We start from the raw sequence: 27436 nt of genomic DNA, 5'->3' as shown, positions 1-27436 counted from the left end.
AAACGTATTTTTTTATTTATTTGTACATTCACCACTTACAGGGGTAAACCAAAAAACCAAAAAAACAATAAAGTAAGCTTTAATAATGATTAAAAACAATATTAAATCCGCTTGTGTGGAGTTTTAATACGCACCCCTTTACCAGCCTGCGTTGACCGGGGGGGGGGGGGGGGGGGGGGGGGAGAGGCAAAGGATGGACAGAAAGAAGCGTATAGAAGATTATAACCTCTTGCAGAGAATATAGTCTCATCTTTCAAACTATACAAAGACAGAACTTTGCGCAACACCGTCAGTCCTCCATCAAAGTGGAGGACGGCAGACTGACTGGGACAGCACGCAGCCATGACAAAGCACCCCACAGAAACCAGTTGTGGAATACACAACACAGGGTAAGGAGACAAACCGCTGTGGGTGTATGCATAGAACTCTACATAGAGCACTTACTCTTCAGATATGCATGGGAGGGAAATAAGGGGAAAAGGGTTGGTTGCCAATCTGCCAAGAATATTTTAAAAACTAATAAGAATATATTTAGGCAAAATGAACACATATAAAATCTAAACTTTCAGACTGAAGCAAGACAGACTGCAGTCTGGGGGAAACAATGCTCAAACCATGGTCCCTGTGTGTGTGTGTGTGTGTGTGTGTGTGTGTGTGTGTGTGTGTGTGTGTGTGTGTGTGTGTATATATATATATATGTCTGTATGTGTGTCAGTGTGTGTGTGTTGGTCCTCTGTAGGGTCTTAGTTCTAACAAAGTACATGTAGTGATGGGGAATGGGGGGTTATTTTAAGACAGTTCCAGCCACAACAATTCCCTCTAGCGTCGTCTGTCACGAGGTGGAGGATCACTGCGGCTGCGAGAGCGTCTGCCCCCTGGTCTGCGGTGGCTACTTTCTCTGCGTTTGTCACCCTCTCTGTCTCGGTCCCTGTCTTTGCCCCTCTCCCTGTCTCGCTCTCTGTCTCTGTCCCCCTCGCCTCTTTCGCCCGATGCGCTACTCCCTGCTTTTATTTTATCTTTGCGCTCTTCCTCCCTTTTCTTCTCCTCCTCCTCTTGCTGCTCCTTCCTCCTCTTCTCTCGCTCCTTCCTCCTCTCTTGTCGAGCTACTTCCCTCTGTGTAAACTGACCACAAAGAGACAGAACATGGGAGGATGTTAAGAGTGGATTGTGAACAATTTAAAATCAACACTTTCAACAAAATGTAAGGAAGGATATGTGGACCCCATATCATCAATAAGAAATCTTTTTCAGATAGTTGAGTTTTGTGTATATATCTGACCTGCTCTTCTGTGAGGGGGAGCCAGTATATACAAGGGGCTGCTTTGGTTTTATTGAACAGGTCATCCAGCAGTTTGGCAGGGGCTTCCTCTGCAGCTTTCTCTGGAGACACAACACAAACAGAAAGCGTAAACGTACAGTTGACCCGACAGGGCACAGCTCTAAACCACCATCACCACTCTTCACCTTTCTTGTCCGTCTTCCTCTCCTTGCGCTTCCTCTCTCTGGAGCGCGATCGTCTGGGGCCCGCCTCCTCTCCAGGTTTTCCGGGACCAAAGTCCCGGACCTTGTCCCTGTCCCACTCCCTCTCCGCCCGGGTCCTCTCCCTGCGCTCCATTTCACGCTCTCGCTCCGCCCACTGGTCACGCTCGGGCAGGAGAGGGGGCAGGGCCGCCCCCCGACCTCGGCCAGGCACCGACGAAGCCCCCCGCTCCTCCTCTCCAGCCCCCCCAGGGGGTGGCAAGCCTCTGTGGAAGTCAAGCTACAAACACACACACACACGAGGGGGAAGGTTACCATAAGGAACATCATAAGCACTGGGAAATGATATGCATCATCACGTAGGGCAGAACTACAAGGGACAAGTTAGTCTCACCTCCTCTTGCTGACTGAAGTCCACACTGAGGAACTTGGGGTTGCTCTGAGGCCATTTCACCCCATGTAGTGCTGCACGAGTGGCCACTGCCTCCTCTGCACTGGAGTACTGAAAGAAAAGGGAGAGCAAGAACGGACATCCATTAGGAACATTGAGGCTTGCCTTAGATAAGACACAGAAAATAGGAAGATGTAGGAGGAGTTCTGAGCTGCATCTAAAATGACACCCTATAGTCAAGTGCACCAGCTTTGACCAGAGCCTCCTATGGCTGGTTAAAAGTAGTGCACTATATGGGGAATAGGATGTCAGTTGAGACGCAGACAGAGACGTACGGTGACGTAGCAGTGAGATTTGATCTTGTCGATCCAGAAGCCGTCCTCCTGCACGGTGCCAGTCCTGCTGAGTAGCTCCTTCAGCTGACCCAGGGTGAACGGCCGAACCAGGTTGGACAGGTGGACGATGTTGGACACTTTGCCTCGTGGAGGAGAGGGCTGCTTGGCCGTGCGGACAGGGTCGTCTATGGTGATGGACACGCCAGACTTCTGCTGGCTGATGGAGCGACGGATCAGGGTGTCACTTGGGGTCACTGAACAGATGAGACCAGAGAGATACATCAACCTGATAACTCACAACATATCAAAAGGCTAGAATCTAGCCCAGGGTTATCAGAGGTTTTGAGAAATCTGATAAGATAATTAAGTTGATCTTTAAATTTGGATCCATCTATCACCTGTGTTCATCTCCATGTCATGGATGGGGGGAGAGGGGGATCGTGTCTCTATGGAGTCTCTCTGGAATGAGTCGTCCATCTTCTCCTCTCTGTCGCTTTTAACCTCCACTCCATCCTCTCTGTCTTCCATGTTTTCACTCCTCTTGGACTCCTTCGGTCCATTCTCCTGGGTCTCGGACAGGACCACCTACATACAGCACATTGGAAGTGGGTGGGGTAGAGGAGGCGGCACACAGATGTGCCATTCATAAGACATTCACAATGTAATACGTTTGGGTCAATTATGAATGTTAGCCGTTATAGTAAATCTTACTTTAACGCACCTTTATAAATGACTGCCGCAAAAACAATTTCCAGTAATACATTATTACTTCTTGAATCAAGAAATATACAGTCCACAGAACAGGCGAAGTAGAACCCTGACCTGTGTGACAGTGCGTCTGATCTTGAAGTCTTGCTCGCCCTGCTCCCTGTCCTCCTCTCCCCCAGAGAGGTGAGTTTCCTCTGGGTGCAGATCCACCACCGCCTCCTGTCCTGGACTCAGCCTGATGTCTGGGATCAGAGACTGGACAGCGCAATCAATATATTACAGATGGGAGGTGAGAAGCTTCAAGACTCAACAGATAGTAAAAAGTTTGTCAGTATTCATTATCATGCTGTGTTTGGATAGATGGTTTGTAATATGTACAACAGTATATATTGCAGTGTAGTGACGATGATACTGTACCTTCAGAGAGTCTGTGGTGATGCTGATGGATAGTTTCCTGGCTGTGACTGCAGTGCTGGAACCCCACCTCCTCTTCCTCCCGGGCCCGGCCCCAGACTCTGCCTCGCCCTCTGCACTGACGACACCTGGAGAGGCCTTGCTGCCTGGAATACAAAGGATGATTGCACTACTGGCCAAACGCGAACGCAAGCACCTCATCTATAATTGTCTCTCACCCACACGCACAGGCCAACTCAACTAAAAACGACATCTACCGACTGAGCCGAAGAAAACAAAGTATACTCACTGCTAAGGGAGATCCTACGGGCTGTGAATGCCTTTGGTGTCAGACTCTGAAACAAAAATAAATAAACACACCCCAAAGTACAGGGGAAAGGTGAGAGGCAGAGATGGAGAGGTGCATAAACAGACTGAAGGGAAGACAGGACAAGAGAGAAAGTGTGGGTGAACAAGGGAAGAGAAACTAGGTGAGAGAGACTGCTACTCCAGTCTAGGTCACTTTCCATCTCAACATATTAGTCAAACAATGAATAGCACCAGTAATATTGAATCTCAATATATGGCTCTCAATAGCACACTGCAGTGAGCAGACAGTGGATAACATCTTCGCTTGGTCTCAAAACAGTGTGCATGGCTTTAAGATATGTTGTAATATTAATGACTGGGGGCCCAAATGTCAGTTTGTTTGGTGTAGAAAGATGTTCAGGGATGGAGCCACAGTCTCTATCACACATACAGAAAGACAGATAGTAGCCTGATGGTAATACTGCAGTTTAAATTCCTTAGAATTAAATAGCTCACATTTCATTTCACTTTCATAACAGCACATCTTAATGGTGTAGCTGGTAAACTACGTGGCTGCCAGGATTACTGGGCCATAAAGCAAGACTATAATATTGGGTGGTTTACAACAACTTTCATTCAAAAATGTCAGTAGGCATAAATATGTAAATTAAATCATTTGACATCTATGTCAGAGTCAATTCCCCCATTTTAGGCTAAAAGGAGGGAGTCGACTGAAACTATACATTTTCTAAATATTGTGTATTTCTTTGTAGAAAATAACATTGAGAAAATTACTACTTATTCCCTGGTACCACTGACACCTGATCCTTACTGGGTTGGATATGGCCCAATCTCGACTGCATGTACTGTATCTAGGCAACAAGGGTCCAATCAAAGGTGGTTGTGAAGTTTGGGTGGAAATCTGACAGCTGGTTGGCAGGATGGGCTCTGTAGATCAGTGGGGGTGGGACTTGAGTGGCTTTTGGAAACATTTTGGGGTCAAGTCCTTAGCGCTTAAGCATCAGTCTTTCATATCTTTGTCATGCTTTTGTTGGGATACTGCCCGGCTGAGGTTTAATGGAGATGGGATAGTCAATGTTGAACAAGAGTAACTCCAAAAACTAGCAGGGGCATAGTTCAGCAGACAGTCTGTTGGGTGCTAAGTAGTAGCAAAAAAAGGGACCCAATTGGCAAGTACCTTTTCCAGCCAACAATCAGATGTTTGGTAGTGAGTCCAAAGAAATGCTGAAGACCATTGAGAAAGTTATCAAATGTCCGAGATCATGACTTTGAAAAACAGCCACGAAGAGAAGACCCAAGATGTCCTCATGACTCATCAGGTTTATTTGGATCTCATTCTGAATAGGTGGAGAACACCCAAAATGTCCTTTCTCAGAGAAACCATTTAGTCCAGAAAAAAAGATTGATCAGTTAAAACGGTCTACGCAAGTCCATTGAGCAGCACATTCATCTGTAGGTGGTGAGAAGAAAAATGTACTGAAGCAACCCCGTTGGAAGCCATCCACAGGCATGTCATCGAAGGATTTGAAACAGTCTTATTGAGTGTCGGCCTCATCTCCCCTCAGACCCATTGTGAAGTGAGGTTGTATGTGGCCATACAGGTGGTGTATGAGCCAGTTGAGCCAGTCGCTGGCGTTAGAGACGAGATCAGTCATCCTAAACCCTCAGCCCATTAGTCCAATCAAGTGCCATCTCCGTGGCAACATGGCCTTTGTTGCCACAGTTGTCCCACTGCAGTGCAGAATCAGGGGCCTATGTGTGGGATACCCAGGGCTCTTGGGGACATTGGAACAGGTGCAGCAGTAGTAGTGGCAGAAGTAGTATGCAGGTACCATTAGGGGCAATGGAAGAGGCATGAGCACCTTTATAACAAAGCAATCAATGGGGTTTTAAACATCAGCCACAGTAAGAGCATCTCCCCTGCTGCTTCTGTCTGAGACAACATCAGCAAAGGGTCAAAAACACAGCTACAATTGGTTTTTTACTAGCTCATCAAACCTCTTTTAAAAAAGGGTCAGGTTAACCAAACCAGTAAGTAAATATTACAAATAACAGATTGTTACTTTTTACTTAGAAATGTTTGAAATGTGCTTCTTATTTCTTATCACTATCACATTTTCAGGACCTAAAAGCACTTAATTGTCTACAATGATATGGGGTATAAAGCAAAATTGAAACAAGAGACATCATTTAACGGGAGAAGATGGAGCACAGATGTGCCCAATATCACAACCTAAAAACTATGACCAAAAACAAACACCCAATTTCTAATTCCTAACTAAAGTGGTTAGGTTTGATGGCTGACAACTGGAGGGAGGTCTCCTCACAGGTTGGCCAGTGACAGTCCAAGCCCGGAGCACAGCCCTCTTTAGAGAGCCATGGTACAGCGAGGATGTCCCAGTGTTCCTCCGTGGCCTTACCTCCTCACTGCTCTCAGGAGCCCGCTCAGGCTCAGCCATGGCAGCCTCCTTCACCTCCCTATGGAGACAATGAAAGAAATAAAGAAGAGGAGTGATGGAGAGATAGAAGGATGAAGAGAGGAGGATAAAGAGGGGGTAAAGTGTGGTTCCGGTTAGTTGCAAAAAGGTATTCAGAACAATGGGGTCCAAAAATATGCAACAAAGAGGGATTTCAGACCCTAGTTACATGCGGCCGTAAATGTAACTTTATTCCCTGTTTATGGACTTCTCTCTAGCATGTTGACCTTGAACTTAAGCATGAGGAAAAGCAGGTAACAACAAGATACAAGTTTGGGGTGGAGATCAAAGAAATAGAGGTGTCTACAGATAAGACGTATCCTGACCTCGACTTACAGTACCAGTCAAAAGTTTGGACACACCTGCTCATTCAAGGGTTTCTTTATTTGTACTATTTTCTACATTATAGAATAACAGTGAAGACATCAATACTATGAAATAACACATACAGAATCATGTAGTAACCAAAAAAAGTGTTTACCAAATCATCATATATTTGAGATTCTTCAAACAGCCACCCTTTGCCTTGACAGCTTTACACACTCTTGACATTCTCTCAACCAGCGTCATGATAGTCACCTGGAATGCATTTCAATTAACAGGTGTGCCTTGTTAAAATTTCATTTGTGGAATTTCTTTCCTTCTTTATGCTTTTGAGCAAATCAGTTGTGCTGTGACGGTAGGGGTGGTATACAGAAGACAGCCCTATTTGGTAAAAGACCAAGTCCATATTATGGCAAGAACAGCTCAATTAAGCAGAGAGAAACGACCGTCCATCATTACTTTGAGACATGGTCAGTCAATACAGAAAATGTCAAGAACTTTCAAAGTTTCTTCAAGTGCAGTCGCAAAAACCATCAAGCGCTATGATGAAACTGACTCTCATGAGGACCACCACAGGAAAGGAAGACCCAGAGTAACCTCTGCTGCAGAGGATAAGATCATTAGAGTTAACGGCACCTCAGATTGCAGCCCAAACAAATGCTTCAGAGTTCAAGCAAGACATCTCAACAACAACTATTCAGAGGAGACTGAATCAGGCCTTCATGGTCAAATTGCTGCAAAGAAACCACTACTAAAAGGACACCAATAAGAAATAGAGACTTGCTTGGGCCAAGAAGCATGAGCAATGGACATTAGACCGGTGAAAATCCAAATTTGAGATTTTTGGTTCCAACCGCCGTGTCTTTGTGAGAAGCAGAGTAGGTAAATGGATGATGACCCAACACACCTCCAGGCTGTGTAAGGGCTATTTGACCATGAAGGAGAGTGATGGAGTGCTGCATCAGATGACCTGGCCTCCACAATCACCCGACCTCAACCCAATTGAGATGGTTTTGGATGAGTTGGATCTCAGAGTGAAGGAAAAGCAGCCAACAAGTGCTCAGCATGTGTGGGAACTCCTTCAAGACTGTTGGAAAAGCATTCCTCATGAAGCTGGTTGAGGGAATGCCAAGTGTACAAAGCTGTCATCAAGGCAAATGGTGGCTATTTTGAAGAATCTCAAATATACTTTGCTTTGTTTAACACTTTTTTGATGATTTCATATACATGTTATTTCATAGGTTTGATGTCATCACTATTATTCTACAATGTAGAAAATAGTACAAATAAAGAAAACCCTTTTGACTGGTACTGTATACACAGCAATAGTTGAATAGAATGGCATTGACTAGAACACAGCATATACAATGAAATGAGTAAAACAGTATGAAAACATTATTAAAAGTGACCAGTGTTCCATTATTACGTTCCATTAATAAAGTGACCAGTGATTCCATGTCTATGTACATAGGGCAGCAGCCTCTAAGTCACAGGGTCAAGTAACCGGGTGGTAGCCAGCTAGTGATAGTGACTACATTCAGGGCAGGGTACTGGGTGGAGGCTGGCTAGTGATGCCTATTTAACAGTCTGATGGTCTTGAGAAAGAAGCTGTTTTTTAGTCTCTCGGTCCCAGCATTGATGCACCTGTACTGACCTCGCCTTCTGGATGATAGCTGCGTGAACAGGCCACGGCACGGGTGGTTGATGTACTTGATATTTTTGGCCTTCCTGTGACATCGGGTGTTGTAAGTGTCCTGGAGGGCAAGCAGTGTGCACCCGGTAATGCGTTGGGCAGACCTCACCACCCTCTGGAGAGCCCTGCGGTTGCAGGCGGTGCAGTTACTGTAGCAGGCTGTTACGCAGTCCAACAGGATGCTCTCAATGGTGTATCTGAATATCTGATGCTCTTAATAGTGTAAAGTTTGTGAGGGTCTTATGGGCCAAGCTGAATTTCTTCAGCCTCCTCACCACAATGTGTGGGTGGACCATTTCAGATTGTCAGTGATGTGTACGCCAAGAAACTTGAAGCTTTTCACCTTCTCCACTGCGGCCCCATCGATGTGGACGTGCTCCCTTAGCTGTCTCCTGACGTCCACAATCATCTCCTTTTTTTTTATGTCGAGGAAGAGGTTATTTTCCTGGCACCACTCCGCCAGGGCCCTCACCTCCTCCCTGTAGGCTGTCTCGTCATTGTTGGTAATCAGGATTACTATTGTGTCGTCTGCAAACTTCATGACGGAGTTGGGGGCGTGCGTGTCCTAGGACCAGCAGCCTGTCAGGAAGTCCTGGATCCAGCAGCACAGGTCAGGGTTAAGACCCAGGGCCCCAAGCTTAAAGATGAGCTTGGAGGGTACTATGGTGTTGAAGGCTGAGCTATTGTCAATGAACAGCATTCTTCCACAGGCATGCCTCGTCCAGATGGGATAGGACAGTGTGCAGTGCGATGGTGATTGCATCATCTGTGGATCTATATGCAAATTGAAGTGGGTCTAGGGTGTCAGGTAAGTCGGAGGTGAAATGATCCTTAAATTAGCCTCTCAAAGCACATCATGATGACAGAAGAGAGTGCTACGGCGCGATAGTCATTTATAGATCAGTTACCTTTGCTTTCTTGGGTACAGGAACAATGGTGGACATCTTGCATTAAGGTATAGGGAGAGATTGAATATGTCCGTAAACACTCCAGCCCATTGGTCTGCGCATACTACGAGGACGCGGCTAGGGAGGCCGTCTGGGCCAGAAGCCTTGCGAGGGTCAACTCGCTTAAATGTCTTACTCACGTCAGCCAAGGAGAACGATAGCCCACAGTCCTCGGGGGAGCTGCCCACAACAGTGGCACTGTGTTATCCTCAAAGCGGGTGAAGGTGTTAAGCTTGACTGGGAGCAAAACATCGGTGACGTAGCTGGTTTTGCTTTGTAATTTGTGATTGTCTGGAGTCCCTGCCACACACGTCTCGTGCATAAGCCGTTGAATTGCAACTCAACTTTGTCTCTGTAGTGACGTTTTGCCTGTTTGATTCCCTGACGGAGGGCATAAATGCACTGTTTGTATTCAACCATATTCCCAGTCACCTTGCTATGGATAAAAGCGGTGGTTCACGCTTTCAGGTTTGCGCGAATGCTGCCATCTATCCACGGTTTTTGGTATGGGTAGGTTTTAATAGTCACACTGGGAACAACATCCCCTATACAGTGCCTTTGGAAAAATATTCAGTCACTGAGTTCTTCAGTACGGGCCATTCTACAGCCAATGTTAGTCTATGGAGATTGCATAGCTGTGTGCTCGATATTATACACCTGTCAGCAACGTGTGTGGCTGAAATAACCAAATCCACTAATTTTATGGGGTGTCCACATACATTTAGCCATGTAGTGTATATCTGACCATTTTATAAATATTATAATTGCGTAATATGACCGCATTAAGAAGAAAAAAAAGCTCTCCCCGGCATCCCAAGACGAATGGTTTTGACCGCTAAAGCTCCACTGCTTTGATTGGTGTAATGTTTAATTTGCTCCATTGCTCAGGCAGCCAAGTGGCTACAAGGCTGTTTGGCTCATCGCAGTCGCAAAAATAACTTCACAACAGTTTCTGCTAAAGAATGCCATGCTGGTGGGTGGTAACATTAAAATAAAACCCAGCTCTGAAACTAAACGTAGGCTGACATTTTTTCATGTCATATCATAGGAAAAGACACCACAGTCACACACATTTGCACAAAGTAGGCAGTTCGGATGTCACTTCAAGCCCAAATATATCATACTTTAACTAAAACTATGATTTATTGACATAAAACCTTTGTGCAACATCATGGGTAAGCTCTGGCCATTGTCTTGCAGCTCGAAAAAGTGGATTTCTACAGTTGTGGGCATTTATTATCAAAACGTGTAAAATGTCTGAATCGGGCCCTATTGGAATAGGATATACAAGCAATATGATAGTGTCCTGTTCATACATAAGGGCCTGCCTAACAGGGTGATCCATACAGATTGGTGTAGCAGAGAAGAGAATAGAGGTGTAACATTAGCAGCAACTTATACATATGACAAAAATAAGGCATGAATCCCTTATCTGCACATTTGCTTTTTGAGCATTCATTTCCATGACAACAAAACTCAAAGATAAAATATTAGACCTATGTTTTGTGCTAAATCAAATCCCATCCCTATTCTATTAGAATGTAATCATGATTATTAGCATGTTCAAAAATGAATTTGATATGAAATGAGAGGTAGGCTTTCAAAATAGCCAACACCTGTATGCTTGTGATTGCCATTCGTGCATTATCTATTTCCAATTCATGCAGATTCTGGGGTCACTTTTTTGTTGTATGAATGGAAAAGAAAAGCAGGGTATTTCGGGAATATACTACTCAAGTGCAATCCCCTTTCACTTGGTTGATTCATTCTGTCAAGGAGCGGCACAGTACAATGAGAGCGGTGACCGAATGTCCCCCATACACCTCCCGTCCACATTATACACACACACTAATACTTCACCCGGACAACTCTGCTGCGTCATTAAAATGTAAGAGCGCAACATTTATCGCTACAAAATTGCAATGCGTTCTAAAAAAGAAATGGACGTGAAACGTCGCTACAATGCAACACCGCAAACGGTCTGTTGATATAAAAATCCCAGCGCCACGACGACCAGTCGTTTCTCTTCCTACCTCACGCTCACCGGCTTTTAATCCCCTCGGACAGCATTTTTACCGAACCTGGTAGACAAATATCTCGGTCAGATTAAATGATACAAGCTTTGCGATACATTGCTGTTGGCCAAAGCAGTGCATTGTTATCGGTTACAACCAAAACATACACGCAGCACAGCCATATTGAATATAATGAAAAATGAGACTGAGGAAAAAAGGACCCTCATCTCCTCTGGATGAGGCTTCCAGGCAAATTGGCTTCCAGGCAGTCGCATTAAATGCCTGACAGGAATTGTATTAACCTGGCATTCTTGAGGACAACCCATTTACAAGGGGGTCAAGCAGTGCATGGTGTAACGGTTTATTGTTATTTTCTTGCCGTTTTATAATTTGCGGCTTAAGCAACAATAAAACAATTAAAATGTTTACATTGATTGTTTGGAGGGCAAAAATAAAAGTCTTGCACAATCTTAAAGGGTGTTATTGTTAGCAAATTTGAACATTCAATCTACAGTTGTAAGGCTAGACATAGTTTTATATTTTAGTAAATACTGTTTTCTTTAGTTTTTCCCTGTTCCCGATTTTTATAGAAAATCTACAAATATAAAAATGTTCTAAGTCCACAAAAATGCTTAAACCATACCAGGAGACTACTTTGGATGTCTGGGAACAACCCCCCAAAATTATTGGCGGGTGTAGTTGCCCTATAATTCAATTGCGCCTAGCAAGAGTGTTGGCTAACAGCGTTGTGATTGGCTATCTGTGTTTTTGTACCGTACAATGTAGGCTACATGTGATAGCAGAGTTTGCAAAACAAACGCCCCGCAATTGATACAAATCAGTATGATATCATTCTGCCAGGTTGGCCTTCTTTGCAGTCAACATTTAATTGGGAAGGTTTTTTGGAAAAGCCTTGAGAAATGCTAATTCAAACAGTCCATGTTTGCTGAATTGCAAAGATTAAACCAAGACTTCGAAACAAACTTTTTGAATACTTGGTTTGCATACCCATTGTTGTTTGAATAAATCGTGATTAAAAAAGCCAATTGTTAACCAAAACGAACGTGACCAGCTACATTTTTTTTCACTGGCACCCTAGCGACTAACTAAAAATAGGTGTCGCAGTGTCAAGTCAAAGGGTCGCAAATGCAAGTGTTCACAGTTTCAAACCCTGCATAACGCACAGCCTAATTTTTGACTTTGCGCAATGTCACCGAAAAGAATGGAGGCGTGCTTAATTAGCCACCTGTATTTGTTTGTTTCTGATTTCAATGCTTGACACATGTAACATGAAATACCTCACAAATTAAATGTTTAAGTGTTACTGAAGTTATTACCTTGTAAAACGACAGGGGAAATTCTCAATTTAATTTCGTGCTCGTTTTATTATTTAAATGTTTAACATGATTTACATCATTCAAGTCACAAGTGTGTCCCGAAGTTGATGGGTTTATTTGATCCCCTTGCCACTCTTAAAGTCACCCTCAGTTTCATCAGCAACACATAACAACTGAGGGCCTCTGAGCGAGTTGGTAGGGGCTAGGGGCTGGTTTGGGATTCACAAATGCACTCCCCTTCCACATGAATTTGGACAGTGAAGCATAAAATAATAATTTGGCTCCATACGCCAGCATTTTGGATTTGAGATCAAATGTTTTATATGAGGCGACAGTACAGAATGTCAACTTTTATTTTAGGGATTTTCCTACATCTGTTTTACTGCAAAAAATAAATCTAGTAACCCAATTAAAGAAATATTAAGCAATTCATTTATAGTATATTAAAAAAGTCAAAGATTTAGTATTTGGTTCCATATTCCTAGCACACAATGACTACATCAAGCTTGTGACATCAAACTCATTGGATGCATTTGCAGTTTGTTTTGGTTATGTTTTTCCAATAGGAACTGAATGGTGAATGATTTGAGTAGATGAGACGTTTCTGAATACTTCTAAATTCCTCCTGATAATTCCATGATTAAGAAAACCAATGAATGATGATGATGATGGGGAAGGTTACAGACTACAACAAAACATGATAATCTCTCATCATTACCAATAACAGGGGAGTATAGCATTTTGGGGGGGTATAATTTGTGCCTCTGTACACCTTCCTACTCATCATTATTCACGATTCATTCATGATTATCTATAATCATGGTAGCATACACATTAATACAGAAGTATTCAGAAACATGTTATATTGTTACGTACAATAAAAGTGACTAAAATGACAATACATCACTCACTATTCAGTTCCTATTGGGAACAATAGCGGGTCTGAAACACAATCAAAACAAACTTGACCTAGTCAAGGAACATGGGACCAAATTCCAAACGTTTGACTATTTTAATACACTAGTGATGTGCGGGTTGACTCATAACTCGCAGTCCCCCGTGGGGCGGGCGGGTTTAGGGTAATAAAATACTGTGTGGATGAAGGGCGGGTGGGTGGCGGGCAGGTTGAATAAAGAGAATTCAATACCTTAAAGAAATCCATAACTTATGGCTTACGCACTGGCATTAGTGTGTACGACTAAGCTTTTGGGCTATGACTCTACACAAGCCAAATAGCCTACACGCCAATCGTCAAATGCTTTTGGGAAAGAGCAGAAAACTTTTACGTTGATCCACAAGGGCAAAAATGACAACGTCAGGAGTTTAATTCAATAACAGTAAAGCTGCGAAATGGAGAGTTGAAGATAAAGATAAAGGGAGGGCCAGAAAAGTAATGTTTGGGAAAAACGTTGTGAAGTGGTAAAAAGAGTATTATAGCAGTGCCGGCTATGTTATGTGTGATGATTGTGAGACACTATACAAATTCGACAGTTAAAAGACAGGAACTTCAAATAGGCCTATGGCACATAAAGGGAACTGTAGCCTAATGTTCATACGGGTTAAATGGAAACTGAAATCTGGACACTGACTGTAGGTCTATAACCGGTCACATAGCATTAATATTAACTTATGCAGCATTAACAATTTCTTTCAGTAAAATGATACACCAAATGTAGGCAACAATTATTATTATTATTTTTGTTTTTAAATCGGGAACAGCATCTTCGGAGAATGGTAATGCAGGGTTAGCACGTCTACAGACGGCATCTCATTATCAGCATCATAAAAGCTCATAAAAGCTCCCTAAATGTCTTTGCTCTGTGAAAGAAGCAGAGATGACAGAAAACGTTACCAATATCAAGTAGATAGAATGCTTCAATCGATTTATGACATTCTGGTGAGCACGGGTTTATTTTTTACTCTAAATCTAAATACTCTGCATCTAATTATAGACAAGTTGATAAACAAAGCCTACCAAAATGTCAGAAATAATCAGAAACATCTAAATCAGACAAAACAAATCCTGCACCCCGTGTAAAAAAATAAATGTACACGCTGTCTCTGACTGTAGCGTACAGCGCATTTTCTATGTTAGCGTGTTAAGGTCGGGTACAGGCCTCAGAATTTCTCTTTATCACAAATAATCGGGTGGTTGCGGATGGATTACTAGCAATTGCGGGCGAACAAACAGCTGACCCATGCACCACTATAATACACTAGAAGGGCCCAATTCCGATTTAGGAAATTAAACCTTTCCTACACACGCCTTTTCTACGCACTTCTCAGAAGTTGGTATTCAGACTTACATAAGAATAGACTGACGAGTTTCAGAAAAAAGTCATAAGTCTGGACATTTTGAGCCTGTATAATCGAACCCACAAATGCTGATACTCAACTAGTCTAAAGGCCAGTTTAATTGCTTCTTTAAATCAGAACAACAGTTTTCAGCTGTGCTAACATAACAGCAAAAGGGTTTTCTAATGATCAATTAGCCTTTTAAAATGATAAACTTGGATTAGCTAACACAATGTGCCATTGGAACACAGGAGTGATGGTTGCTGATAATGGGCCTCTAGATATTCCATACATTTAAAAAGAAAAACCTGCCGTTTCCAGCTACAATAGTCATTTACAACATTAACAATGTCTATACACTATTTCTGATCAATTTGATGCTATTTTAAAAGGACATTTTTTGCGTGCTTTTCCCTCAAAAACAAGGACATTTCTAAGTGACCCCAAACTTGTGAAAGGTTGTGTGTGTGTGTGTGTGTGTGTACACACACCCACGCTGGGGGAAACATGTCTTTCTCTGTTCAGCTGTCCGACCCTTTGGGTGAATAAACTTGGTTTGAGCTTTTATATTTGTCTGTCAGGTTCTAACTAACATGGTAAAACCTAACATATTGATAATCCTTGAGATGTTTCTACAACTTGATTGGAGTCCACCTGTTGTAAAGTAAATGGATTGGACATGATTTGGAAAGGCACACACCTGTCTATATAAGGTCCCAAAGTTGACAGTGCATGTCAGAGCAAAAACCAAGCCATGAGGTCGAAGGAACTGTCCGTAGAGCTCCGAGATAGGATTGTGTCAAGACACAGATCTGCTGATGGGTACCAAAACATTTCTGCAGCATTGAACGTCCCCAAGAACACAGTGGCCTCCATCATTTTTAAAGCGCTCTAGAGTTCCTCTGTAAAGATGGGAGAACCTTCCAGAAGGACAACCATCTCTGCAGCACTCCACCAATCAGGCCTTTATTGTAGAGTGGCCAGACGGAAGCCACTCCTCAGTAAAAAGGCACATGACAGCCCGCTTGGAGTTTGCCAAAAGGCACCTAAAGACTCTCAGACCATGAGAAACAAGATTCTCTGGTCAAGATTGAACTCTTTGGTCTGAATGCCAAGAGTCACGTCTGGAGGAAACCTGGCACAATCCCTACAGTAAAGCATGGTGGTGGCAGCATCATGCTGTGGGACTGGGAGACTAGACAAAATCGAGGCAAAGATAAACAGAGAAAAGTACAGAGAGATCCTTGATGAAAACCTCACCCAGAGCACTCAGACTGGGGCAAAGGTTCACCTCCCAACAGGACAATGATCCTAAGCACACAGCCAAGACAAAGTAGGAGTGGCTTCGGGCCAAGTCTCTGAATGCAGGGATGCAAACTGGTGAGGGCCCAAAAAGGTCACACTTTCTTTGCACTGAAACATGTAAAAGAAATCCCTGCTATGGGGACAAAAATATGATCTACATTATCAGTGTCTGTGTGTAAAATAAAGTGGTTAATTTGAACCTAACTCACAGCAAAAAAAAGAGAGAAAGCAATCCAATGGTATTTGTTGCCTAGACTTTACAGCAAATGACACCCAAGTCTTGGGGGAAAAAACAATACACTAACATTGCAGTTAGCCACGACAGCCTTTATAATAGAACGCTTGTGACCACACACATCTAAATATCGCACTTGGGAAAAAAACATCTTGAAGTAGAATGAAACAAACAGGCATTCTATTTTTGCTCTATTATAGTGGCCACTATAGTAGACATCAATCAAATACACAAGGTTACATGTGTGTAAAAATAATATTCACTGAGTTAAAAAAATGTAATAATCCACCCTCACTCACACCTATTACTGTCAAGTTCAACACAACAAAAGCAATATCTTTGGGCTACACTGCACATTATTACACTTTCTGCCTGTGAACATCTGTTCTACAATGTGATACCCTTTGTTGGCATATTTGATCTCTTTCAGTACACCTGGAATACCCCTTTTAATCCACTGTATTGAAAAAGAGAGAAAGAGGGGAAGTGTGTGGTGTTCCTTTCACCTCTATAGTAGCATCCAGTATAAGCCAGGCCCAGCTCCAGCTACATTTGATCCCTGAATCCACTTGTTTAACAAGCAACGCCTCATTTTCGCCTAATTCTCTCATTCTGAAAATTAACCACATACTGTAGAGGGAAAACATTAGTTCAGAGATAGTAGTTAGTTCGTTAGCTAGTAAACATTTCACAGATTGCCAGAGTCATAACTTGAGGAACAGCATGGAGTCGTATTGCAGTTAATACTATAGCGAATTGGCTAGGTTACTAACGTTAGCTCATCTGATATTGTAACGTTAGCTGTCTGACTTTATTAGCCAGTGAATTTTCACACCATGAACTCAATAATTTTATCAGTTAAGTTGGCTAATGTTGCTCAACATTTCTCTGGCTAGCTAACGGAGAATTCGATCCAGCTAGCAAGATACTTAACAATGCCAACAATACTTGTTCCACCACACTTTCTCCCTCACCTCAAGCTTTCCAAATGCCAGTTGTTTTTCGGTTACAGCTCATGAAGTACGCTTCATCACCTTATAACCCCCGTCTCTGTGGTCAGGCTTCTCACCTACCTCTTCGTTATCGTTCAGGGGACGCGCGGCTACAACTGGCAAACTGCCTTTCCACTCTCCTCTGTCTTTCCAGAGTGCGCGCTGGTGCTGTAACTAGCAAATTGGTTGTCTCTTCAGTTGCGTGCTGCCTTCTGCTTTTATGTGAATGATTGGCTGAGCCTTGGATACAGCAAGTATTGCTCTAAACGCGCATCACTCATTCGCTTACAGCCAGCAGTGATCCAAAGCCCCCCCCCCAAACTTTCCTCATCGAATTTACACAAATCACGTAGGTGACCTATTTTGGATTCAAAACACGAAATTCTAGCCCTCACCCTCCGATCCAACAGGTCCCAGACGTCCTCAAAGGGATTGAGATCCGGGCTCTTCGCCGGCCATGGCAGAACACTGACATTCCTGTCTTGCAGGAAATCAGCCATACTGCTCGTTTTGTGCGTGGTGGCATTGTCATGCTGGAGGGTCATGTCAGGATGAGCCTGCAGGAAGGGTACCACATGAGGGAGGAGGATGTCTTCCCTGTAATGCACAGCGTTGAGATTGCCTGCAATGACAACAAGCTCAGTCCGATGACGCTGTGACACACCGTCTCAGACCATGACGGACCCTCCACCTCCAAATCGATCCAGGCCTCGGTGTAATGCTCATTCCTTCGACGATAAACGTGAATCCGACCATCACCCTTGGTGAGACAAACTACGACTCGTCAATGAAGAGCACTTTTTGCCAGTCCTGTCTGGTCCAGCGACGGTGGGTTTGTGTCCATTGGCGACATTGTTGCCGGGGATGTCTGGTGAGGACCTGCCTTACAACAGGCCTACAAGCCCTCAGTCCAGCCTCTCTCAGCCTATTGCGGACAGTCTGAGCACTGATGGAGGGACTGTGCGTTCCTGGTGTAACTCGGGCAGTTGTTGTTGCCATCCTGTACCTGTCCAGCAGGTGTGATGTTCGGATGTACCGATCCTGTGCAGGTGTTGTTACACGTGGTCTGCCACTGCGAGGACTATCAGCTGTTCGTCCTGTCTCCCGTAGCGCTGTCTTAGGCGTCTCACAGTACGGACATTGTAATTTATTGTCCTGGCCACATCCGCAGTCCTCATACCTCCTTGCAGCATGCCTAAGGCACATTCACGCAGATGAGCAGGGACCCTGGGCATCTTTCTTTTGGTGTTTTTCCAGAGTCAGTAGAAGGGCCTCTTTAGTGTCCTAAGTTTTCATAACTGTGACCTTAATTGCATACCGTCTGTAAGCTGTTAGTGTCTTAACGACCGTTCCACAGGTGCATGTTCATAAATTGTTTAAGGTTCAATGAACAAGCATGGGAAACAATGTTTAAACCCTTTACAATGAAGATCTGTGAAGTTAATTGGATTTTTACAAATTAGCTTTGAAAGACAGGGTCCTGAAAAAGGGATGTTGATATATAAACGCAACATGTAAAGTGTTGGTCCCATGTTTCATGAGCTGAAATAAAAGTTCCCAGACATTTTCCAAAAGCACAAAAATATTATTTCTCTAAAATGTTGTGCACAAATTTGTTTACCTCCCTGTTAGTGAGCATTTCTCATTTGCCAAGATAATCCATCCACCTGACAGGTGTAGCATATCAGGAAGCTGATTAAACAGCATGATCATTACACAGGTGCACCTGGTACTGGGGACAATAAAAGGCCACTAAAATGTGTAGCTTTGTCATACAACGCCACAGATGTCTCAAGTTGAGGGAGCGTGCAACTGGCATGCTGACTGCAGGAATGTCCACCAGAGCTTTTGGCAGAGAATGTAATGTTCATTTCTCTACCATAAGAGAAATTGGCAGTACGTCCAACCGGCCTCACAACCGCAGACCACGTGTAACCATGCCAGCCCAGGACGTCCACATCCGACTTCTTCACCTGCGGAATCGTCTGAAACCAGCCACCCGGACAGCTGATGAAACTGAGGAGTTTTTCAGTCTGTAATAAAGCCCTTTTGTGGGGAAAAACTCATTCTGATTGGCTGGGCCTGCTTCACCAGTGGGTGGGTTAGCACCTCACCAATGGCTGCACCTCTGCCCAGTCGTGTGAAATCCATAGATTATGGACTAATGAATTTACTTCAATTGACTGATGTCTGTAAGAACTGTAACTCAGTAAAATCGTTGAAATTGTTGCGTTTATATTTTTGTTCAGTATATGTGTGTGTGTGTGTGTGTGTCTTTTGCAGCAATTTTGTAAACAGACCTTGTAGTGTCTGTCATTTCCTCCTCTCCCTCGCTGTCCTTCTTCTGCTCATTGACTTGTCCAGCAGGTATTCCAACGAACGGTTTCTGATGGTCATAAAAGGGGGGTAGTGTTAGAGAGGGGAAGAACAATTTTGTAAAAACAAGGGGAAAAAATAAAGAGATGTAGAGATTTGTAAAGAATAAAGAGACTACAGTTTAAATCTCAGCTGACCTTGCCGTGTCTGGCTCCATCGATGGTCATGTCCTTCTCCCCAGATACTCGATTTTTGCGCTGGGGGGCTTTTGGGAACTCCTTTGACTCCTCAAGTTGACTAACTGTCTCCTTATCCTGGGATATGGTTCTTGTCTGAGGTTTCTCAGGCTAAAGGATAGAGAACAGGTCAATGAACTGTGTATTGGGCAAAATATCATACATTTGAGCAGGTCGAGTCACAGTTCAAAGCATACATCCCTTATTTAACCAACATATGGTTACAATAAACATTATGTGAGTTTGTGTTTTGGCATCATTGTCTCCTTAAGTTGTCTCTGCTTGTCTACTAGGCTATTAAGTAAAAAAGGCATTACATGACAACAGACTTAATAATCACTTAATTTTATCACCACAATTGTGTGATATATAAGTAGACCTAAAGAGATTCCAGCAAGAGCCCACCTAGGGGTATACCATGTACTTTATGACAACATACAGTACCAGTCAAAAGTTTGGACCCACCTACTCATTCAAGGGTTTTTCTTGATATTAACTATTTTCTACATTGTAGAATAATACTGAAGACATCATGTAGTAACCAAAAAAAAAAAAGTGTTAAACTTAAATATTTGAGATTTGAGATAAGTAGCCAGCCTTTGCCTTGATGACAGCTTTGCACAATCTTGGCATTCTCTCAACCAGCTTCATGAGGTAGTCACCTGGAATGCATTTCAATTAACAGGTGTGCCTTGTTAAAAGTTAATTTGTGGAATTTCTTTCTTCTTTAATGTGTTGGAGCCAATCAGTTGTGCTGTGACCAGGTAGGGGGTATACAGAAGATAGCCATATTTGGTATAAGACCAAGTCCATATTATGGCAAGAACAGTTAAAATATGCAAAGAGAAACGACAGTCCATCATTACTTTAAGATCAGTCAATGCGGAACATTTCAAGAACTTTGAAAGTTTCTTCAAGTGCAGTCGCAAAAACCACCGGGCACTATGATGAAACTGGCTCTCATAAGGACCGCCACAGGAAAGGAAGACCCAGAGTTACCTCTGCTGCAGAGGATAAGTTCATTAGAGTTAACAGCCTCAGAAATCAACAATTAACTGCACCCCGGAAATTGCAGCCAAAATAAATGCTTCAAGTAAAAAGCACATCAACTGTTCAGAGGAGACTGTGTGAATCAAGCCTTCATGGTCGAATTTCTGCAAAGCAACCACTACTAAAGGACACCAATAAGAAGAAGAGACTTGCTTGAGCCAAATAACACAAGCAATGGACATTAGACCGGTGGAAATTTGTCCCAAAAAAGTGTGCAAAACTACATGCTTGCATATGTGTTATTTCATAGTTTTGACGTCTTCAGTATTATTTCACAATGTAGAAAATAGGAAAAATAAGGGAAAACTCTTGAGTAGGTGTACCCAAACCTTTGACTGGTACTGTATATTCACACTGAAATATCCCCTTTCCTCCATCTTTCACAACTACAGAAAAACATGTTATTCATAAATCAGAAACCGTTCTGGTAAACATCTTGAACATTTTGATTTGATCATTTGGACAAGGTTCCCTTGAAACTTGAATGAAATAACGTCTTCTGATCTCCAATGTACCATTGATTGTCACTGCTTGGGTGGTCCTGTCAAACCTAGGCCCTGACAGAATAAAAAACAAAAACAACCAAAAGAGAAACCTAAAAAAAAAATCAAAGTACTACATGGTTAATGAACATTACTTTCCCATATTGCTGTTTGGGTTTGATCATTGTTATTCCACTGACTGAGTGAAAGAACACCTATAGACCACTCACCTTTCTACCACTGGGAGTGGTGCGGGTTTTGCCCTGGGAGGACGAAGATGAACCAGACGAACGTGAGGAGGATGACCCAGAGTCAGAATCTGAGGAGTCACTAGATGAGGACGCTCGTCTTCCCCGCTTCTCTTGTTTCTTTTGACTTCTCTCCCTTCCCCGGTCTACATTGCCCTCTTCCGGTGGGGGTGAGGGAGGTACCACAGATTCTGCTGGACCCGAGGGGACGTTTCCTGCATCCACCCCTTTAGTGCCTCTGGCTATCTCTCCCACTTCCTGTTTGTTTGTCTCTTTATCTGCTAGGACATGCTCCTCTGACACAAGCTCCTTAGTCTTTTCTTCTTCAGGACTCTTTCCTGGTGTGGCAATCACTGGGGTCTCTGGCCTGGTCGTGTCTGACGTGTCTGCTGCAGTTGGTCCAGAAACAAGGAACCCCTGTCTTGCAGGCATCTGTGATGCTGCCTGTCCAGCAGAAAGCTTGGGCCCCTGCAGAGTACTTTCCTGCTCTTGTTCCCCAGGTTTTCTTGGGGACTGGAGAGCTGAGGCCTGAGGATGGGGGCTGTCAGAGAATGTACGGGGCCTCTTGATGACCAGGGATGCAGAGCAAGATGGGGACAGAACTGGGGGGTCTCTCAAGAAACGGAACTTCTTGAAGGAGGACTGGGGTGACAGAGGCGTTGCTATAGTTGGTGACAGGGGCGTACCAGATTCAGCTGGCTGGTTGTCTCTCGATGCTGTTTGGGGTAGGGATGGCACGTGGGGCTCCCCACCCTCCTCTGTTGCCGCCATTCTACCTGCTCCTGTGGAGAGGGGAGGAGTGGGCAGGGAGGTAAGACCAATCTCACGACCACGTTTCCATGGAGGAAGATGACTCTCCCTCTCAGCCACCATAGCCCTTTCCTTATCTTGTTCTAAAACACTCTCCCTCTCTTCTTTTTCTCTCTGCAGGGCATTCTGTTCTAAAGCCCTCTCCTTCTCCTCTCTCTCACGTTCCAAAGCTTTTTCCCTCTCCCCTCTTTCTTTCTCCATAGCTCTTTCTTTCTCAAGGGCTTTCTCCCTTTCAATTATTTCTTGGTGCAAAGCCCTTGCCTTTTCCTCCCTATCTTTCTCCCTCTCCTCCAGTTCCCGCTCTAAAGCTTTCTGCCTCTCTAGCTCCAAAGCTTTCTCCTTGTCAACTCGCTCTTGCTCCAGCGCTTTCTGCCTCTCCTGTTCCCGCTCCAGCGCCTTCTGCCTCTCTAGCTCCAGCGCCTTCTGCCTCTCTAGCTCCAGCGCCTTCTGCCTCTCTAGCTCCAGCGCCTTCTGCCTCTCTAGCTCCAGCGCCTTCTGCCTCTCTAGCTCCAGCGCCTTCTGCCTCTCTAGCTCCAGCGCCTTCTGCCTCTCTAGCTCCTGCGCCTTCTGCCTCTCTAGCTCCTGCGCCTTCTGCCTCTCTAGCTCCTGCGCCTTCTGCCTCTCTAGCTCCTGCGCCTTCTGCCTCTCTAGCTCCAGCGCCTTCTGCCTCTCTAGCTCCAGCGCCTTCTGCCTCTCTAGCTCCAGCGCCTTCTGCCTCTCTAGCTCCAGCGCCTTCTGCCTCTCTAGCTCCAGCGCCTTCTGCCTCTCTAGCTCCAGCGCCTTCTGCCTCTCTAGCTCCAGCGCCTTCTGCCTCTCTAGCTCCAGCGCCTTCTGCCTCTCTAGCTCCAGCGCCTTCTGCCTCTCTAGCTCCAGCGCCTTCTGCCTCTCTAGCTCCAGCGCCTTCTGCCTCTCTAGCTCCAGCGCCTTCTGCCTCTCTAGCTCCAGCGCCTTCTGCCTCTCTAGCTCCAGCGCCTTCTGCCTCTCTAGCTCCAGCGCCTTCTGCCTCTCTAGCTCCAGCGCCTTCTGCCTCTCTAGCTCCAGCGCCTTCTGCCTCTCTAGCTCCAGCGCCTTCTGCCTCTCTAGCTCCAGCGCCTTCTGCCTCTCTAGCTCCAGCGCCTTCTGCCTCTCTAGCTCCAGCGCCTTCTGCCTCTCTAGCTCCAGCGCCTTCTGCCTCTCTAGCTCCAGCGCCTTCTGCCTCTCTAGCTCCAGCGCCTTCTGCCTCTCTAGCTCCAGCGCCTTCTGCCTCTCTAGCTCCAGCGCCTTCTGCCTCTCTAGCTCCAGCGCCTTCTGCCTCTCTAGCTCCAGCGCCTTCTGCCTCTCTAGCTCCAGCGCCTTCTGCCTCTCTAGCTCCAGCGCCTTCTGCCTCTCTAGCTCCAGCGCCTTCTGCCTCTCTAGCTCCAGCGCCTTCTGCCTCTCTAGCTCCAGCGCCTTCTGCCTCTCTAGCTCCAGCGCCTTCTGCTTCTCTAGCTCCAGCGCTTTCTGCCTCTCCTCCTGTTCCCGCTTCAAAGCTTTCTCCTTCTCAACTCGCTCTTGCTCCAAAGCCTTTTCCCTCTCTATACGCTCCATCTCCAATGCTTTCTCCCTCTCCAACTGTTCTCGCTCCAAGGCTCTCTCTCTTTCCTGTTTCTCTCGCTCCAAGGCTTTCTCCCTCTCCACCCTTTCTTGCTCCAACACTCTCGCTGTCTCCACCCTTTTTTGTTCAAGAACTTGCTCCCGTTCAAGAGCCCTTTCCCTCTCCTCCCGCTCAAAAGCTTTAGCTCTTTCCCTCTCCTCTCTCTCTTGCTGCAAAGCTTGCTCTCGTTCCATGGCTCTCTGCCTTTCTAACTCCACAGCCTTCTCTTTCTCAAGCTCAAGGGCCCTCTCTCTTGCCACAGACTTCTCTCTCTCTTCTGCCAAAGCTTTCTCTCTTTCCTCCCGCTCTTGTTCAAGAGCTTGCGCCCTCTCTCGCTCCAAAGCTCTTTCCCTCTCCTTCCTTTCTGCCTCCAAGGCTTTCTCCCTCTCTCGCTCCAAAGCTCTTTCCCTCTCTTGCTCCATGGCACGCTGTTGCTCAAATATTCTCTGTCTTTCCAGCTCCACGGCTCTAAGTCTCTCTTGCTCAAGGGCCTTTTCTCTTTCGCTCTCTGCCTGCAGCTCCCTTTCCTTGTTTTCTTGTTGCCATGCAGAATCTCTCTCTTCCATTATAGTGGGCCTAAGCACACTCACAGGAACTTGACTGTGGGATAGATGGCCTCCAAGGACACCCTGGTTGGTAACTGGAACCAGACTGGGGAAGGGCAAACTGGCTGCAGCATTGGCTGTGTGGGTGATGGCAGACACTGTGCCCTCTTGAGGACCTCTACCAGGAAATATTGTTGCAGTTGCAGCATTGTTGTCCTGCCTTTCTGCCTCCCCACGTCCATGCCACCCAACTCCAGAGAAAGCGCCTTCTGATGCCATCTTGCGTGCCAGCAGGGTCAGTGGGCCAGGCTTGCGCTCTGCGTTGCTTTGTGGTTCTGGACTGCTACTACGACTGCCACTGCTAGAGGAGCCAGAGCTGGAGGTACTGGAAGTACGCTGCCTAGCCGGGAGCTCACCTGGACTAGGGGGGCTTTGTTTAGGGGTATCAGGCAGTGGGAATGATAACTCTGGGGGAGGGGAGGGAGGAGGGGTAGGCTGTCGAAGCTGCGGAGACAACAGGGGGGGGATGTGCTGGGGGGGTTGGCGGGATCCTTCAGACCTCTCTCTTGCTAGCTGGCCTCTTGGTGGATCTCCTAGATTCCTCCTCCTGGCACCGCTATCCCAGTCCTCATCCTCGCCATCCTCATCACCTCCGTCGCTGTCATCATCGCTATCTGCTGGGACTTGGCTAGAGGTTGGGACTCTCTCCGGTCGCTGCTCACCATCAGCTACACACACAGACAGAGAGGCAACGGCAGCAGGGGCAGAGGTAGGCGAGGTAGAGGCAGGTGGACCAGACACATGGCCGTCTTTGGCCCTGTCCCCCTCTCCCTCGCTTGCGGGGCCTGCTAGTCCCTCTCCCTCGGAGGGGCCAAGTGGCTTGTGCTGGTCAACCAACACGGGTACGTCATCCTGATGAGGATGGAAAGGGAGATGAGATTGAGTTTGTTGCAGGACTATGCCAGAGTCCCTCCCATACGTGCAATTGTTCAGGCATACATTAAACTGCATGCAAGATTGTGTTAATCATGCAAGATTCTCAGACATGCAAGTTGCACAACAGGGGTGTATTCATTACACAGATTCTGTTTGCAAAAGGAATGAAAACGGGGAGGGACCTAGCTGAATTTGCCCATTAGAAACTCTTGTTTTAGTTACAAAATGGAATGTAAAGGGAAAAATTATTACGCCCCTGTTAAAAACAGAAAGAATACAGCAATTAGTCTGCAACTAACCTGGTCTGGGGCAGCACAGGCAGAGCTGTTATTGCCCTGTGAGTGGTCCTCATGGTCTGTATCTGGAAAAACATAGTAGTGAAATATAATGAGACAAAGTACCCTGAGCAGGAGATGAGTAGCTGACCTGATTTGATTTATAAAGGAACCGTGCTCAGTACAGGCATAGAATTGACATGTAAACTACCCAGGCTTAAACCCCAAGCCAATACGTAAACGTGAGGGAGTAAACTGCCAACTTACCATCATCTTCGACTGCTTCCCGGGCCTCTTTCTCAAGACGCTGCCTCAAGAGCTCCTGCTGTTTTGCCAGATACTGCTTAATGAAGCTATTCTGGCTCATCTCTTCACCAATCTGAAATAATCAGACAGACCATAAGAATTAAAATCCTTGCCCATATCCATCACATTGAAGTAGTAATTAGAGAAAATGACAAATATCTACACAAGGAGCTGATTGAATTGTTATGGTTCATGCAACTTCTTCATACAGTAACTCTCACCTGGGAGTTTGGCTGCAGTCCTATGTGATGGTGTGAGGTTCTCTGGAGGTTCTCCAGCATGAGAGCCTGTCACAAACATAATACATGATCACACACACAAAACAGTAAACAAACTTTCACACACGAAATTATTAATTGTTGTATGTTGCATCTGATAATCATGTTAAACTAGTTACATGATGGGCTCATTAGAAAACATTCACACTAAGAGGGCAGACAACCACACCGAAGTTATTCCTTTAACAAATTCAATATCAAATATTCGTAGTAGCAGAAGCATATACTGTCCGATATCGACTAAATACAAATAATTGTAACGTTATTTATTTTCAACTGAGAGGTAGCTAGTTAGCTAGATTGATTAAACTAGACTTGAAAACGACAATGGTTGCTAGCTAGCTGTTGCATCTCAAGCTGCTTGCAATTCACTTGGATTGCTAACATTACATCTTCTAATTATACAAAGAAGGAATAATTCCTCGAAGATCCGGGCACCAGAACGTTTAGATTACTTTAATTAATCCATGAATTCCTTCATTCATTCATTATTTTGTTTACTACGCCTCCCAAAGCTTGCAGTAGATAGCAAGCTACTTTACAGGCGCGTCCACGTTGTATAACCTCCCCCCAACTCGTGCACACCAACAAAGCGCGGACCGTGCAGCCGCAGACGACAAAACTACCAGTAGCTAGCAGCTAACGTTAGCTACCAGCCGTGTCTCACATAAACAACAAACGTCCATTTAAACTTTGGTTAACAACTTATTCAACAAACAAGCCATTTCAAATGGTAGAACATAGCACAAAGCTTCCAACGACGACAAAACATTATCAGAAAGTAAACAGCACACAGTAATTATTTTTATTTTTTAAACTAGGCAAGCACTCCGGCCTGCAAGGCAAGCATCGGCCAGTCTCTAGCAACACCGAGGTTTAGCCACTGCAGGTTACAAACGACCTCAAATTCTTAACAAAACTCACCCCTTTGAGCCTCTTAATGAGAGCATTTTTCTGTCCGCTTTTAGGAAGCCCCCGCTCCTCCAAAGCAGCTTTCAAATCCGCCACCCGTAGAGATTGTAGCGGCCTCCCGTCCAGTGTAACGTCTTCGAGGTCCGCCATTTTCCCTTTCCTCACTAATTCGCT

The 27436-nt window shown here is 45.0% G+C and overlaps 1 protein-coding gene across 2 annotated transcripts; it reads right to left on the bottom strand.

Moving 5' to 3' along the window:
• Window positions 1-27436, bottom strand: acin1a (apoptotic chromatin condensation inducer 1a). 2 transcript variants are annotated; one of them, XM_038963716.1, is made up of 18 exons: window positions 27275-27436; window positions 26294-26359; window positions 26034-26145; window positions 25791-25852; window positions 23858-25467; window positions 21571-23809; window positions 19770-19919; window positions 19557-19642; window positions 6057-6114; window positions 3617-3662; window positions 3331-3473; window positions 3028-3168; window positions 2604-2790; window positions 2206-2459; window positions 1874-1981; window positions 1465-1759; window positions 1280-1380; window positions 1-1122 (listed from the first exon to the last, which is right to left on the bottom strand). In XM_038963716.1, the coding sequence occupies exons 1-18, from the start codon at window positions 27410-27412 to the stop codon at window positions 820-822; spliced, it is 6099 nt and encodes a 2032-aa protein (XP_038819644.1). In that variant the 5' UTR covers window positions 27413-27436; the 3' UTR covers window positions 1-819. The 2 variants fall into 2 exon arrangements, with proteins under 2 accessions (XP_038819644.1, XP_038819643.1); XM_038963715.1 differs by having other exon boundaries at window positions 21571-25467.

The sequence above is a fragment of the Salvelinus namaycush genome, chromosome 25, assembly GCF_016432855.1.
Source record: "Salvelinus namaycush isolate Seneca chromosome 25, SaNama_1.0, whole genome shotgun sequence".
Lineage (NCBI taxonomy): Eukaryota > Metazoa > Chordata > Actinopteri > Salmoniformes > Salmonidae > Salvelinus > Salvelinus namaycush.
This window is presented reverse-complemented; position numbering and strand designations above follow the sequence as displayed.

Coding starts and splice junctions, on each gene's coding strand:
- acin1a (XM_038963715.1), bottom strand. CDS start 27,412: ATGGCGGACCTCGAAGACGTTACACTGGACGGGAGGCCGCTACAATCT. Junction 26,146..26,293: donor GACTGCAGCCAAACTCCCAG/GTGAGAGTTACT, acceptor TGATTATTTCAG/ATTGGTGAAGAGATGAGCCA. Junction 1,381..1,464: donor GAGGAAGACGGACAAGAAAG/GTGAAGAGTGGT, acceptor TTGTGTCTCCAG/AGAAAGCTGCAGAGGAAGCC.